Source organism: Plectropomus leopardus, chromosome 4, assembly GCF_008729295.1.
Source record: "Plectropomus leopardus isolate mb chromosome 4, YSFRI_Pleo_2.0, whole genome shotgun sequence".
Taxonomy (NCBI): domain Eukaryota; kingdom Metazoa; phylum Chordata; class Actinopteri; order Perciformes; family Serranidae; genus Plectropomus; species Plectropomus leopardus.
Window position 1 is genome coordinate 25,698,400 of NC_056466.1, and position 18,090 is coordinate 25,716,489.

At 39.1% G+C, this 18,090-nt stretch overlaps 1 protein-coding gene across 2 annotated transcripts in view; it reads right to left on the bottom strand.

Moving 5' to 3' along the window:
* LOC121941918 (cytoplasmic phosphatidylinositol transfer protein 1-like) overlaps positions 1-18,090 on the bottom strand; it is an 87,218-nt gene that overhangs the window by 16,354 nt on the left and 52,774 nt on the right. For both annotated transcript variants that reach the window (XM_042484903.1, XM_042484904.1), the window contains exons 2-4: positions 6,041-6,189; positions 1,763-1,851; positions 357-364 (exon numbers count right to left, since the gene is read on the bottom strand). In XM_042484903.1, coding sequence (XP_042340837.1) covers positions 357-364; positions 1,763-1,851; positions 6,041-6,189 — 246 coding nt within the window. The remainder of the gene's footprint in view (positions 1-356; positions 365-1,762; positions 1,852-6,040; positions 6,190-18,090) is intronic.

Here is an 18,090-nt window from a genome sequence, read left to right on the forward strand (position 1 = left end):
AATGTAAATATAGTGCCCTTTAAAAAAAAATCTACAATGATAGAGAAAAAGTTTTGTCCATAGCCTCCAGTCCAAAGAGCTATCATGATGATACATAAGTGTGAAGTATGAAATCTCCACTTAGAGTAAAATATTAAGGTTCTGTTACTGTAAGGAGGAAATGGTGAAGAAAAGAGAGATTTTGGACCACTTTTTGTTTATGTACACTGAGTCAGAAGTTAAGGTGCAAGACTTAATTTTATGGACACATCTGATGAGCAGCAATTTGGTTTCCTTTGGTGTTTTGCACATAATATTGCCACTGGTGTACCATAGTGCAATCATAAAACATGGAATGTCACACAGGGGATACTTACTGTGTATTCTACAGACCGTGGCGCAGGGTGACACAGACATCAGGTCAGCGCAGAGACAGAATACAGGAGACACACAGTTAGTTACATAGCCGTGTGAAATTTCCCACAGCATGAAAGAAAATTAGAAGACCAGAATGTACCAAAAAATGTGTGAGACATACAGGAACTGCATCATGGTTGTCAACATATCTGATACCTCATATCATTCCCTCCTTAGCTACTTTCTCATATTTGCTCTCATCCAAAAGAAATCCCCTTTTATCCGTACTCCTCAGCTTGTAACGCTTCTCCCTCAGATCAGCATCATTAAAGCATCACAGAAATATGTTTTTCACACCACAGCTCTGATCTTTCTCCTGACTAATGGCTGCTTGTAAAGTCGCTGATTCACGAAGCAAAGCGTGTTCCAGTGCTGCACTCATTTTAAGTCAGTGTGGATAAAAAGCATTCTCTTCACTGCAAAACTGCAAACTTGTAAATACATGTAAATACATGTCAGTTTTAACACGTTATGTCAACATGTCCGTGCTTTCTCACACCATGTACTCCTGGTGAACTGAAAGTGACAAACAGAAAGCTGCAATGGTGCAAACGATGAATCCGTGCATCAGCATTTATCTGAAACATGAATCTTACAGAGTGGGTTGTTTTTTTTCTGTCTAGAGCAGATGCTCCTTGTCAATACTATCACCTCTTACAGATTAAGGTTAAACTTTATTGATCCATGTTGCAAAATCCTCTTTCTTTTGTCTTCAGAGGTCACATTTCATTTACATTTTGCTTAGAATGCTCCAGCTTTATCCAGCTCAGGAAGCATGTGATACAACCCTCACATGTCCTTCAGACATGACGTATGGAGAAGGTGAAAAGTGAGTATCCTTAATCATAAAGTACATGTTTGAGGTTGCACAGGGACTTAAAGTAGAAAAGCTCTTTCCTTTCTTTTCAAAATATGTGATAACAAATGCAATGCAGATTAGTGATCTTTGACCATGTGCTAGAAATGCATTTTGAAAGGTCATAATTTCTTTGTGCACACTATTCCAACTCTACAAAAACATCCAGTACAGTGCTTGTACCAAGTGATGAGTGCTGAGTAAATTGCTTTCACTGAAAAAAAAGAACTACAAGCCCACTGAAAACCAGTTAAGAAAGCTGACCTTTACATAATGGTTCATATGACTGCAGTATTAAACTATTCAAGCCTGAGATATTTAAGGCTCTATTTCTACACACGACACAAATTAGAGTGGTAGAGTGTTATAATGAAGATGAGCCTTATTGTTCCCTTATTCCCTTATTGTTACAGCAGATAACTGGAATTGATGTTTTGCGAGTTTTGTCTTGTGTAGAATTGGCCATCTAAAAAAGACAATCCAACAAAGACACTGACTCTGTACACTCACCTGTTATGGTGTAAGGATAGTAGTTCCATGCTTTCTCTGTCACATAGAAGATTTTAGGAACCACTGCTCGAGCCCAGCTGGGTAATTTACTGTGGAGAGACATTGAGACGGACAGAGACAGATGAGGAGACCGTGAGCATGTTGCAGCGGAGCAGGGACGGGGATGAAATTGCTTCCGTTATCGCAGCAATCATAAAAAACTTGTTCGACATGTGAAAGGGAAATCTGCTCACAGTATAAGGATACTGAAACTGATGATGGTGTGAAAAGAACACTTCAAAACACATTAAATCAGAGGAGATGCAGCAGGAGGCCACACATATTTCTCTGCATACCAGGTTATCTTCATGGCACATGAAGACTTTTAAAAGCTTTTTGAATCTACTTCAACTAAAAGGTCAAAAACCCAACACAAGGGTGGTTGGTGGGGTGGTATTATGTGCTGGAGCATTTCTTGGCTGGATGCAGTAACTTACTGGAATCTATGCTGGATGAGACTCCAGGCTGCGCCTTGCCAAACAAGATGTAGTGTGTTCATCAGTGAACTTTAGTAACACATCCTCCTACCTAAAAGACCGAATAGGTGTTTTCCAATGACCCTGAGAACATTTCTGACCATCCCAAAATAACATATGACCACTGAAGAGAGCCAGCTACAGGCGTATGCATTAACTGCTGCAGTTTTAAACCAACATATTCTCACTCTAAACTCTTCAAAAGTACCGACGCTTGCACTGTCGCCCTGCCTTTCGCTTGTTACATGCATTGTGTCTTTTCAAAAAAAACTTCCATTTTCACAGTTCATATTATGCTTGCTAAATGCATGCAGTGTCATTTCATAATAAATTTAGAATGCTGGTAAAAAAAATAAATAAATAAAAATTGTTTTGGGGTTTACTCCTGTAGGTTTAGGCAACAAAAGCACGTCGAAGGTTAGAAAAAAAAAACAAAACATCATGTTCGGCTCAAAATAAGTCCCCTTGTTACAAAGTTACTTAATGGCACGCGACATTTGTCACATATATCTTAGGCATTTGTCACTGGTCTAGTATGCTACATATATTAACACACTATGTTGTTATCAAAAACCTCCACTGGCCTTTGATTTTACATGAAGACGATCTGCAGGCTCCTTGGAGAAAATCCAGAATTTGCTTGACCCATCCAGGTCCCCTCCCGCCCATCCTATGCAGACTGTCTTACACCTCAAAACTACACGGTTTGGTTTAAAATAAAAGATAGTGGTTTGTGTTTAAATAAGTACATTTGTTAGGTTGTTTGAGTGAGGGAGGCACATTATGTACACAATGTCACTATGTTAAATTAAGTCAATGCTGACTTTTGGTTACATACAGGACATGAACAGAGGTCTCCTGGGTGAAAGTCCTTAGTTTGTGTGACTCATTCCCAGTTTTCTTATACTTTTGGCAGGAAAGCACATCAGCAAATTTCCCCAAGTGCTTAACTATTCTTTCAGAGTTCTCTCAGCTCTATCTCAGCCCCTTTTGGCACCCTAAACCTCTCAGTATCATCAACCATGTGTTCATAGAGTTACAGTAGACTGGCAACATGTGCACTCAGGTGACTTTGCGCGTGTTGCTTGACATTCTCTGCTCTTGAACTCTGAACTCTGGTGAGACTGTAATTGAAGGTTGCATTGAGAACTTCTTCATGACACGTGTCAAATGCAGAAGTGCACAGGCTTTCATGTAGCCTGCCTTCATCCCTGCTCCCTTTGATTGACATGAAAAACTGTTTCTCAAGGAGGACAAAAATGGCGCCCACCGCATCGTGATGGCCGTGAATAAAAACAGCCATCGACGATGACATTGTGTGAATGTTGGCAGGCTTGCTCACTCCCTCACTCCCTCTCTCCCTCAACAAAAGAGACTGACACTCCTCCTACACCTCCATCTGTTGATTTCTCCCATTCCCTGCTTGTTCTTTTAAAGATCTATGCCAATAGCTGCTGCGACGGGGGCCCATGTTTGCCAAGCGTGCAAGCATGGTGGATGGCTGCTCGGAGTTTTTACGTGCCAAAGCAGGCGTTTGTATTTAGAAAAAAAATTTTAAAAATAAAAAACGCCCCAGTTTAGTTGAACACATTCAAGGAACGGCAATACTTTATTCAATCATAGCATCAACCATCCCCTTTTTGGTCTTAATGATTTTATTGACAGAACAAGCATGGAATTGATGTTCAGGCCGGATTGGGATGAGGCCAAATAGTGAAGCAGGGTGCGAGGCAGATTGCAGGGGCTAATGGGGTGGCTGAAGCGTGACAGAACAAGTCCAGATTGACTTCCCTGCTGGTGCACCAGAGCTAAATGTTTAGTTTCTGCAGAGCCGGATGGATGGCCAGTTGAATGGGGTTTTTAAAGGCCCATCTAGGGACAGGCATTGCAAATTAGCTTAGGCTATAAATGTTGTAGTATATGGCATCAGTTTTATGCTTTATACTTGTCCCTATACAAATAAACAGGAAATGAGATAAAACAGTGGTCGGTTGTGGGAAAATCATATTCATTTAATAAAACATTGAATTGATTTTACATAACTTAATAAGTAATGTCACAGGAATTAGTTTAATTCACTGAAATTCATCTTGTGGTTTGGTTATTTTTGGATCTTACACTGCAGATTTCCTCTGTCCTTTTGAGCGTTTCTTCCTTTTTCATTCATTTCATTAGTGAGCACTTTTCATTCATAGCACACATGGATATACACAGATTATGAGATTGTCTGTGATGTGGTCATCAGCATTAACATGATTAGTTTGCTTCCATGACAGAATACGAAAAAATCTTCTCTTTAACAAATCACCTCTTCTCCTTTCATGACAGGACTGAAGCGTCACTGTGAATGCATGTGTGAAAGAGGGAGCCACAGCTTTCCATGGGATTCTCATCTCCTGCTCACCCCCGGAAATGAACATTTTACCTTACAAAATGTCAGCTCCACCGAAAAGGTCAGTGTTTTGTCTTTCTCCATCTAAGCTTGATTCTTTCTTGATAAAATCTCGATTAAAATTCCTTCCATGGGTCAAAGTCTTATTATGAAACATTAAAAAATCAATTGTATTGACAAATAAACTGGCCTGAAGCACTGTAAAACACAATGGAGTTTAAAAATAAAAGGTGCAATGGCTTGATAATGTCCCGGGGGTTAATAATGCAACAACTTCCCTTCGTTTGCTGTCCAAACCAGGATTCCCTTACGAACCAAACAAAACCTTTGGCCACTGTAAAACTGGTGAAATTGTGTCTATAATGTTTTATTTTTATTCTTAGTTCTTTCATTAAATACACCGCGCATGGCATGCAAATACTTGAATGGAGGCCCAAATTATCGCTGCCTTCTCCCTCTCCTTTCCTCTGAAGAGCAGAGCTGTGCTGACTCAGCATAATTACCTCCCCGGCATAGCGAACGCTGACTCGGGTATTTGTGCTTAAATAAATGGCCTACAGCATCTCTGTCCCCACCTCTCTATTCTCCCTCTCTGGCCCTTATTCTTCTCTTTCTTTCTCTGTCATTTTCTTTTACTCATACATTTTCCATCCTTTTCTCTGTCATCTCTCATTGATTCACGTGGGTCTAATGTATGCGTGTGTGTGTGTGTGTGTGTGTTTGTGTGTGTGTATGTGTAAGGATCAATGTGCATCTTCATGCCCAAACACACCTATCAGTCCACATGAGATGCAGTGAAATGCATCACTGTGGGGTGATATATATCAGTGATGGATAAGTATCTTGGGACACCCTGCCAGTAACAACTTGCAGTGACCAACACATGTGTATATGTGTGTTTGAAAACCTTCCCAGGCTTACTAAATGTTGACTGCACGATGTAATAGCTTTAGAATAATGACACCATCAGCATTTAGACTGGTCCCCTATAAGCTTCACTTTTACTGTACAGGTCTGTCTGCCACCAAGTACAACCTCAATTGGCTGAATTTATATCACAAGGAAAGTGTGTCAACTATTGTGCAACCAAAACAGGATGAGGATTGGACAAGATTTAGTTTTCTCTAGTAGATATCCATAGCTAGTTACTTAAGAGTATCAGTGTAAGTTATTGCAGTTACTTTCCCTAGTAGCCGAAATGGCTGAGAGCAGAAAGCGTTAAATAATAATAACCACTTGGAAACATTGTGTGTGAAGGGTATCTGTTTCCACTTCAAGCAACAATGTGTGAACAACCAGAGTTTAAGAGTACTCCATACACATAAATTAATAAAGTTTGACCATAAACTGAAAAAGATGAGCTCCACTGACCTGTTGAGGTAGACTCGTTTCTCTGTGAACTGTCCTTGGCCGTGTGCCGGGTCTTCAAACGGTTCATTCTGGACTACCTCCACTCCCTCTCCTCTATCACTCTGCTCATGGCTGTGTTTACTGATCATGTACAGCTGCCCAATCCGGTACTGGAAGACAAAAACACACAAACAGGATAAGTTTACATACTATTGTCTGACAACAACTGCTTTGGGAATCTAGCTTGGAAACATTAGTACGTTGGGACTGCAGTGAAAGATTTACAAATATTTTGACAGCCAAAATGCTTATAGGTCAAATCACCATAACATCCACTTAGTAGCTGTTCTGGAGCTCTTGATCATAACACATGTTCTTGATATAAAAGCTGATGATTGGCTGGAACAGTACTGTTTGGCTCAGTCCAAGCCACTTTGTTTGTATCCCATTTTTTTCTCCATTGCATTTTGGATTATTGCCGAAAACTAAGCTTTGTAGCAAAGAAACATTTCATTCTATCACATTTTGGTCATCAAGATAATCTCTACAAATGAACACTACTTTTAAAATTTCTGACACATAAATGCAATTGCCAAAAGTAAAATGCCAACATTAGACTATAAACAAACTACACCAAGGTCATGTGACTTAAACGTCGCCACCATGACAAGGCTGTAAAGCTGTGTTCTGTGTGATAACGTCCCATCATGTAATTTATTCAGCTGTAAGCAACGGTCCTTTTTAAGACACATAAAAGCTTCAGTGTTTAGGAGTGGGGTATTTACGTGACATATTTTATGTCTTGGTAAAAAAAAAAAAAATGTAAAAATCATGTAAGCTTGTGTTAACAACAGACCTTATTTCAGCCAACCAAAAACCCATTCAAAAAACCCATTGACTTTGAGACAAGGGAACGGCGAGTGAAAAAATAGTAACTCATTTGCAGGTTTTAGGATTAATTCCTGCACCACTGTGTTCTAAAATAGATACAATACATGAGTCACACACACGGCTGATGCAGTGAAACACAGCCATTGTCTATCAATCATAAAACATATCCCACCTGGATCTTTTCATTTTTCATTATACCAACATTCGCTAATTTGTCATCAAGCAAAATGATGACAGGAACAGGAAGCCGGGACAGGAACAACAATACAAACACTGATAATGATAAAGGACTCATAATCAGAAAATATTGCGGTGCCACTATTGTGTATGAAATCATCTTGGAAATTAAATCAAAACTATTGGAAAGTAGAAATGTTGCAGTATTTAAACAATAAATTGAACTTCAGGGTTCAGTATTACCTTGAAATAATAAACTACTTCCACTGTTCTTTATTTCTTCCCTGACGCTGACAGAAAGTGAGAAACTGTACTCCTCGACAAGGTGAAAAGCAGATGTTTGGATGTGTTTGGCCATGAATCATCTGTCCACTTGGCCCTGAGTCAACACTCATTGTTTATTCATTACCTTATTTTCAAGACATAGTGGAGAAAGAGCTCAGTATAACAAAGCAAAGTCACGTCAGCCTCTGTAGCAGCAACGCTTCTTCAATGAAAGGCCAGGCTTAGAGCTGGTTTCTGGCTAAGCTACTTTCTTTCTTAATGGCTGTGACTCTGTGGCATTTGTACACATTGGACTACATTCAGCTAATTAAATACTCCGGCCATGCAATAACAGCTTTTAGTATTGGATGCCCTGAAGCATGTTCACTTTATTCAAGCAATAAACTGTGGATTGACTGATTTGAAGGCAGCATGTCTGTCTGCTTTTGATCTGCAATCTTCACGTTCTCGATCCAAAGCTTCTGTTGGTGACAAAAGACCCGGGAAAGAAGTGGGAGCGATATGGAAATAAATGAAGGATTTCAAAGAGGGAGAAAAGGAGCTGAGAGAGAGACTGAGGAGCATCAAAGGAGGGAAACTTGAGGATTTTTAATGAGAAGGCGGAGCTGAAATTCAATCAAAGGCAGAGAAAAGAGATACAACTGAATATTTGACAGATTGTAAGTAAGACAGAAGGAAATATAAGAAAAAATCAGGCATAAATGGCAAGAAAAAGAGGGTTTGATGATGGCCAGTGATGATCATAATCCTTTTATTTGTTACAGGCTGTGAACAAGTAAAGCTGCACTGCTGCTCACGAACCATATGTCCTCTCTTCCCTCTGCTACACACATGTGCTTCAGTTTAAAAAGAAATCTCACAAGTGAAAGTATAAGGCACTGGTAATGAAGGAGCGCTACATCAACCTTATTCCCCTGGATTCCACATTCCCTCTCTCCCCGACCTTCACCTGTCACGGCTGTTGGCTGAACTGTGAAATGCTGTCAGGGGAGAAAATGTAAGGTGCTCACCCAAAATAATTCCCAGGAGGGGAAGGGGCTAAAAATGGTGTAAGCTGCTGGTGAAAACCTCTGATGGATATGCACATTTTACAGATGTGTGCTTAAATAAATGAAACAATTATGTAAAGCCGTGCAAGTCATTACAGCGGGCCTAGTGGAAGGGTGGAAAACTGCCTCATTGGAGATTTGCATAGTGAGGGCATCTGTGGCTTCCAGATTTTAACACTTGCATGATAATGTGTGATGCTTCATGAAATTTATTAGAAATACAATTTAAAAAAAAAATTTAATTAAATCATTAACACAGTTCCTTAAATGGCCACTAGAGGCTGGCTACGAAAGCACGTCAATCCCCATAGACCCCAATGTTAAAATGCCCAATGTGTTTACATGCTTCAAGCCTGGTTTCGAACTCTATAGCTAATTTTACCATTCATGAAAACTATACGTGGGTGGATTTTTATTTAACATGCAGTTTTAGATGTTATTAAGTCATTAAGTTACACATAATTAAGGGTGTGGCCGTTTTGAGTGACAGGTGGATGTAATCCATTAACAAGTCACTTCCACACAAAAATACTGGTGAGGTAACACAGCCATGACGTTACTCAAGATTCTCAGGATATAGTAGCCATAGCTGTCGCTATTCGTTTGTCTTTTTAGTTGATCAAAGTTACCGAAAACAATCTGGCTGCCTAAAAAAAGTTTTGCACAGCATTTGGTTATATTTAAAGACCACTTAAGTTATTTTTTTTAAAGCCTTTTATTTTCACTAGAGGGAATTAGCAATAACATTATCACAGCTAACCATTGCTGTAAATTTACTGTGCTAACTAAGCTAATAGCTAGGGTTAGACTTAACTCTACCCTCTGTATCAAATAAGTCTCAGTGTTTCACCGAGGCGGTCATTTTTATGCTCAGCAGAGCTTTCAATGGACAATTCTGCCCCAGAGACAAGAGTGTAATCATCTGAAAAACAGACACGCCCACCAGAGGAAAGAGGCTTTAACCTGCTGTAGGACAAGGGTGATGAATTAGAATAGATTTGATTAATTCTGATTAATTCAGGTGTGGTGCAGAAAAATCACCCTTTATTGCATTTCACACAACCCTTTCCTGTGGGTTTAATCCTTCCATTTAACGAAAAAAAGATTTCAAAGTTTGCAGTAATTTAATTTAAGTACAGCAGCAAGATAAACACATTAAATCTGCAGTACAAAGACACACAGGTGTGCACACAAACACACTATTATGTACATTAACTCTCTCTAACACAAAGGAACCAGTGATGAATGCAATGCCTTTGGACACCAAACTCCTTCCACATTATGCACACAATCTATGCGTTAAAGGTCAAAAACGTAGCTGCAGCACCTTGGTTCTGTGTCCTCTGTGGTGCTGCAGAATAGTTTGACTATGAAACTTTAAAAGGGCAACGACGCAATGACTCACTTCCACTTCCTCTCTATCTACTCTAAACAACGGTATACGTGTAAGATAGTGGTGTCCGAAAAGGACACAGATATTAAGAAAAGATACATACAAAGAATGAAAGACCTGGAGTCTGAGCACAACATTCCCCGACTGGAAAGCCAGACACGGCAGCAGGTTAAGATCAGACACGAACATTAAGACATACAGCGTTTGGCTGACCTCTGCCGCAGCCAGAAACGTGTTATTGGGCATTTTTGTGTGTCTACTGTTGTACACTGTTTACACAGTGACAGCAATGAAGAGCCACGGTACAGTAAGAGAAATTTTAAAGTTTGATTTGGCTTTCACCTGAATTGATTGACTGATTCATAAAATCAACAGTAAATCTGCTACTATAATGATTATGATTAATTGTCATTTGTCATTTTATCAAGCAAATAAGCCTAACATATCAAAAGTATACGTCCTAGATTTAGCTGACCTCAACTGAAAACATCCTGTCTGGGTTAAGACTTCTAAAATTCCAATTCATCATTTATTAAAGGCAGGGGCCAATATTTAGGAAATATGCTTTTTATCTCAGAGTTTACATGTGCTGGTATGCCTATTTTTGATCTCTGGATGTAACTACTGTAGCGGTTTCCTCTTGCCTGAAGTCTTTCTGCTAAACTAGACTAAATCTTTGGTTTCAGTTCCATACCTACCACTCATCAATCTTCTTATCCAACTACCTGGAGAGACACAGAACAAGTGAATTTCCAAAATGTCAAACTATTCCTTCCTTTGTTGACTACTTGGGACACGAGGAACAAGCTGTAAATACACCACTGATATATTATTATTACTCCATCAATTAAATTGATATTGACGACTTGTTAGCAAACATTTGCATATTTTGAAATTCAGCGGACAGCTTTCATTTTTAAAAATGACAGCCAATACTGAGGTGCAAAAAAACTGCAGCCCATCACCATTATTTTAACAGTCTACAATTTGGAGTTATTTTCTGCTCACCTGATGATTATAGGTCCAATATTTACTCTTCTTTCAGCTTTTTGTCTCCACCAACTCCTGAGATAAATATGTCTCTTTAGATGCTAAAATTTCCAAAATGTTCATACAGCCAATTGATAAGTGTGTTCATTTGTTGCCAGGACAAAAAGTGCACAGAAGGTTTTCACCACTTTTTCCCCTGAAAACAGTATACAAAAAACCAAAACTATGAGCTTAAAGAGACTCTGTAAAGCTTCGTAGCGGAACCAGAGAGTCAAGCATTAATTCCCTGAGGGTTCATTCATTACTAAAAGCAATCCCTTTCACATTCAAGTAGTCATGTCATCCATTGTTAATATAAAACTATTAATTATGGTTCTTTATATTATATAACTTGTGCTTAAAATGTCCTAAACCAACTTGAACAGCAGTGACGCAGAATCAAGCAGCCACTAAAAGTTCAGTTCAGTAAGTGCGGTGTGGTGGAGGGCTGTCATGTTGAAAGATTATGAAATGCATCAAGCAAAAGGACATTTTCAGCAGTCACGGCACACCTAAAGGACATTTTAAGTGTCGGTAAGATCAGCCCTGAATTGACCCGTACACAGTGTGAAGGCTCTGCACACTGCTCACTTCATTTAAACGTATCCATCATTTTTCTCATTTAGGTCTAACATGAAAAAAACACCTATGCTGTTGGCAATGTATTAACTGTGTTGATGTGTTGTGTGTATAAAGTGTTTGTTCCATTTATGATTATTATAACTACTTGTTTTTCTGTTATATTGTCATATTAGAGAGAGAAATCGTAAATTTTAGAGGGGGGGTTATCACTATGAGCCCCTTCGGGTTTTTTAGCTCTCCTGCACAAATCTAGCTATGTTTGTTATTATCTACTTGTTTGTATGACATCTTATGTGCCTATGTACGTTCAAATTCAAATTCCCACTACACCCTGTACCGCAGTTCTGAAATTAATGACCAGCTTCCATTTGTTACCTAATACTGATACTGATACTGGTAGTAGGTTCGTTTTAATGATCCCATTTGGGCGGCTTTGTAGTATAATACCGTCTGTCATTAATGTGCTTGCTCTTGAGACACTTCAGTCAGTCGAAATAAATTAATTATAGAGAATGTCAAAAAGATCAGCACTTAAAATGAGCATGTTTTCAAATACAAATCCTGGTAGAGCTGTGTTATGTAATTCACTGTTTAAAATGGAAAAAAGCCCTGTGCCCACTTGTGTGTTCATTTAATAATGCAGCATATATGAGCTGAAGTTATTACATTAGCACTCTTATCCCTCACTGCGTGTACCCTAACAGCCAGAACAAATTGCATAATATGTTCTTTTTGCATTACCTTCTGTAGATTCAGTCTCTTCTCCCCTCAATCGTGTGCACATCAGCTCCATTAATAAAAAGTTCACCATATCACTGAAGTCTCGAAAGAAAAGGCGGCGTTTCTATAAACAGCTCGAGGCTGTGGTGAGCCTGCTGGTTTAAGAGCTACTGTAAATAATGCAGGCACTCTCACTCTTCTTCATGCCACATACAAAATGAGGGAGGTCAATGGGGTGAATTTACAGACACTGAGACAGAGGACAAGCTGAGGAAGGGGACTGAAAAGAGGACAAGAGGGTTTTTTGGCTGATGAATGACGACAAACTTGTACATAAAACGACACAGGTACAGTTGGACAGGGTTACTGTGGTAGTTAAGTCTGACATCAGTCTGATTTAACGTCCATTTAGACAAGAAAGGGCCTTTTCTGTTTACTCCGTTATCGAGCCTCGGTCATCAACTTCTTAAAATATCGACGACGTGCATACGTTATCTCGGCCTGAGGGGCCGGTGCAATTATTTGAAACATTTGAGGATACTATGATAAATGCACTTGACCATGAACAAGTCAAACCAGGCTGCGGCACAATAGTGAAGATTTTCACAACAACAAATAAAAGCCTGCCCTCCCCCCCTCGACACCCTTGAAGCAAAACAGGCAATCACTTCTGAGAACACCGCAGCGCTGAAGCACTACTCACTCTGTCTCTTTTCTGAAATCCTCACAGCATGATCGATCATTTAGCTACATGATGTAGCCGGCACAAAGAGGCCAGTACTTGCCTCGTCCTTATTCGATTTGTCTAATGACGAGCCACTCTGGTTTGTTGTTGCTCATTAATCAGTGCCAATAAACTAGAGTGTGTTGTCATCATCAACCCCTATTACAGGGTTCTGGTGTTGGTCGTTCATCCCCAAAATCCACTGGTGGTCTGACGGGTGTGAAATCACAACCTACAACCGTGTCCTGCTTGAGTGTCTGCATACAGCATCTGAACTACTTATCATTTCCAAACTTAAAACTATAATATATAATAAAGTGTGAGCCACTGATTTGACTGATCTCAGTGTTTGATCACAAACACATTTTTTTAATTGGGCCCACTGCGGAAAATATTAATTTTCTGTATCTTTTCCCTTAGTGTATTCTCATGCACAAATACAACGGAGGACATATAAACAGAAGGGACACAGATTCTCTAGTTGCTGTTTTGACAGCGTGTTATCCCGCCAGGTTAGAGATTTTTATCCGCACAGTCAAAACAATCTGAATTTCAGTTTCTTAAACTTACTATTTATGTCCACTTGCTCAGATTATTGAGAGTGTTTGATAACATTATGGAAAAGATTCCAAACGAGATAGACATTTTTCTTAAAAAAAACCCTTTAGTTTAAACAGAAGCAGCCCCAAAGTCCCCACTGCTACACCAGACTCAACGTACATTGACACTGCATGTGCCCAGAGTGGTTACATTGCAGCCGAATGCAGCCCTCTAGCTCAAGGCTGGACCGGTTTCAAAAACTGGTGTTGCCAAAAGGTCCTTGAACACAAAACATGGGAAAGTTACACATTAAATTACACATTAAGTACACGTTAATAAAAAAAAATGGCTTTGGTTCATTCTATATGCTACAGGGTTTCCAAGTTGTCCTTGATGTTACAATTTGTCCTCATAAAAAAGCTTTTTGCAGAAAATAGTTGGAATATTTCTTCTTTCCATGCAAACTTTAACCTCTCTCCCATTCCTTGTCAATCTCTTCCCTGCAATCGGTCCAGTAAAGACAAAGATGCCTTTGCATGAAGCACAATATTCTTATGTCTCCAGATCACTGAATAAAGTTATGTTTCAGATTTCAAATACACCGCTCAGTAAAACATGACAGCAAAAACTGCCAGGATCAGAAAAACTGTCGCGTAACTCCTACTTTATGACCTCCAATCCATCATATATCTGGATAGTTTTCAATTAAGTAAATTAATACAATTATTTATTTGCATTCAACATGTCTGGCAACGATACTTTAAATCAGTTGCGTCTGACGTAATATAAATTATTCACACATCAATTTTTCAATCCAGTTCAATTTAATTTCATTTATTTCTGCACCCCTGAAGTGTTTCTATTAAATAGCATAGGCCTAGCCCATCTGGGAAAAAGTGGTTAATTCAATGCAATCTTAACAAGCCCTTAAGTACAAGTAGTTCCATTCATGAACTAAAAAAAGAGGGAAAAGAAAAGTGTTGTTCACATTTCTAAGTACTTAAAGAGGTCTAGACTGACTGTTAGACATCCAGACGTACTGCTGGACTGGAGAAACACAATATGAATAAACAATATTGCAGCGTTAAGCTGTATCAATCAATATGTGGTCCATCTGGACTCCCTCAGCATTTCTGTGCTGTCGATATTTCTACAGCACCATCATCAAGAAAGTGGAGTAGAGGGCGAAGAAAGAGGAGAGCTGGCATCATTTTATTGTCAGTAAAGCTGCAGTAGTTGTTGTTGAGGGGGATGAGACTGGAGAAAAAAAGGAAGAAAATGAGGTAAGAGACCAAAACACAATAAGCAGATGACACAGAACTGGTAAATCAGCAGAGAGAGAAGAAAGGATAGGGGGAAGAATGGAGGAATAAATGAAACAGAGGACGGCGAGAGGAGGAGAACCGATTAGCAGACTGAACACGGCCATATATCACTACATCCTCCGGCCTCAGTGCACAAAGGACGGGGAGCAGGAACTCAAACGAATGAGAGCAATAAACCCAGACAGGCGAGGATGGATGGAGTGAAGAGTAGAATAATTTTCCCTCCATTGAGAGATAATCTCTCTCGTTATTCTGTGGGACAACATCACTCGTCAAAGATATGGAGTCCTAAAAGTACTCTGTCTTCACTGGTACAGTAGGACAAACACGGTGATGGAAGCATTTCAATTTGGCTTCTAAACATAAGTGGAGGTGGAAGTTGGACAGGAGCCAAATGCTTTTCCCAGTTTGCAACCACTGAAACAGTTTAGCAAGAGAAGTCTGAGTTCAGTTCATCGTTGTTGAGGAAGAGTTTCAATAAGATGAACTGGAAACAGGCATGAACACATGATAGTAAAACACTGTCAAATGTTGAAATGAAGAGAAAACCACACCCCTCCAGCACAAACCAGCATTATGCCAGTTTGGTTTCAGACATCTGCAAGGCATTAGTGGATAGTATGATACTGTTCAACTTTGATCAATGGTGCCATCACAAATGAATGTTTCTATTCAGCGTCCAAGTATTTCATATCAAGAATCCCTGCTCTGTTTCCATTTGAGTTTCTATGAAGAGGGCAAACCATAGAAATAAAATGAGAATAGGACTGAAATCCCCATGGTGATCAACCTAACAGGATGATCAGAGTGGCAGCCATTTTTATTATCAAAAGTTGTTGCAAAATCACTAATGATGTTGCATTATGTTTCCAAATAAGTAATTAGTTCCTTATAAAATATCCCTATAATGAGACTAACTAAGATGGTTTTGGTGAGTTTAATTTTTTGTTTAAGTCAGTTTGAATTAGGTGTGTTTTATTATGAGTCAACATGCAAGTAAGTAAGCAAACGTTTGTCTTAGTCCAGAGAAGAGATGATGTACGATTTAAACCTTTGTTTAACTAGAAAAATAAGGACAATGATGGGCCAAAAGTTCCTGGCAACAAAAATCGCCATTACCTTATGTACTGGACAAATGACCATTGGTAACACTTCATTGTTCTTTCTCCTCATTTCATTTTTAACAGTAATCAAAACTGTAGGTTCACCCAAAACTGCCTTTACAACATGTGACATTTACAAGTCAAGTTGTTCTTTGTTTGCCACTCCACCAAATAACAACTCTGACTATACTGGTGACCAGTTAAAATAAAAAACTGATATCAACAGGTTTAGCCACTCAGATCTAATTTTCATTTAGCAAGTTGACTTGTTAAACTGATTTTCTAGAGTCTGAAAAACCAATCTATGCTGGTTTTGCACATAATCTTTAAGTGGATGTTAGCATCTGACAAATAAGACAGTAAAAACAAGATGAAATCTCATGCACATTTTAAAGTAAAAAGTTATTCATATGAAAGCCATTATTAAATTAAGCCACACGTTTAATAGCTCATTATACACTTTTATTTCACAAACTAAGCTAATTGGCTCATTTGACTGTGTGCAAATTATGTTTCATGGGTTGGAATGAAATCTGCATTCACAAATGACCCATACTGCGATTCATCATGGTATGAGTATGACATGAATTAGACAAGTTAATGCAAAATAGATGTTCACACCAGAGGGAGGCAGTGATGCGCCAAGAAACTAGCCTACTACCTAACCCATTTTATATTCCAGTAATCTATTTTATATTTTGTTTTAAATGTAACTTTGGCAAAATAAATGACCTTCTGCATGAAAACTCTTAGGAGCAACAAAAGTCGGTGAGGACATGATTAGCCGACAGTCAAACAGCACTGCTCCTCAGCACCCAGGTCAGCACACCTCACTGTTTGAATGTCACTGTGAAGTAATAGCTACACTAATAGCTCTTCTAATCACTGTGTTCCACTTGTAGAAGGGCCACACTAATGCCCTGCGGGAGCACCACGGCAGCCCAACACAGAGACCATTTTGTGCTTGGCAGGTACTAAAACACGGACAACGTATTAGAGCAACTTTGGAGGGAAAAAAGAGACCTTTCTTGCCCAAGGGCTCATGTGATTTTACTTGCTTATTTTCCACCTGAAAGAGTGAAACAGCTATGGAGATGACGGTAAAAGAATCAAAATAATCCTCGACTCACAGCTTCTATAAATGAGCTCAGAGTGCTTTCCTTGCTTTACCCTGTGAATGAGTCTGTGTGGGAAGCACGTATGTACCAAGTGCTATCACGATCACACGCTGAGGACCTGTGGTAACGCAGGCAGAAAGGTGGTCTATGGTTTTTATTAATAGCAATTTTATAAGAATTACCTGCGGAGATGTTTTATCTGGAAGACAGCCCAGGAATATTGTAGACCATTGATAAAAACACCAGAGGACTTCCTTCTAATCTGCTTTGAAGATATTCTTTACTTTTTATAATCAGTATTTATTGCTCTTTCTATTTATTTATTTATATAAGGTATTAGGAAGGGGGGTCAAATAAACTGGTACTTTGGTACTACTTTGGTACTATTTTTGGAATAATGAGCATTGTCTAGAACATTTGCGATCATCTCCAGAGGTCGTGCCGTGGTGTAACGCATTAACGTATCAGGTGGGATTTAGCCGTCATAAATAGCATCTGAATTCTTGAATTTCAGCCAAAAATGTGGTTTTGAGGTCACAGTGACCTTTGACCATGAAAATTAAAAACAGCTTATCCATGAGTCCAAGTAGATGTTTGTGCCAGATGTAATGAAAGCCCCTCAAGATGTTCCTGATATACAGGGTTGAAAATGAAACGGACATAGTGTCATTGTGATTTTGACCTTGGACCATTAAACTCTAATCAGTTCATCCTTAAATCCAAGAGGACGTTTGTGCCACACTTGAGGAAATTCCCTCAAAGGCCTTCTTGAGATATCGCGTTCACAAGAATAAGATAGACTCAAGATCACAGTGACATAAAATCTTTCAGTTCATTCGAGTCCAAGTGGACATTTGTGCCAAATTTGGGGAAATTTCTAAAGGCAATCCTGTGTTATTGAGTCCATTAGAATAGCAGAACATAATACGTCCAGCTATGGCTGTCGCTGGCGCGGAGGCATAAAAATGATGCAAAATGCAAATAAAAAAGCCACAGTCTACAGCAATGGAAAAGGTATTACTGCAATAGCAATAATAACTGTAGCTGCAATATCTCCTTTAACAACTAGTTATACGTCTAAATGACTCTGCCTATAAGCCCAGATAAGCAGTACTGGTATGAATAAAATTGTAAC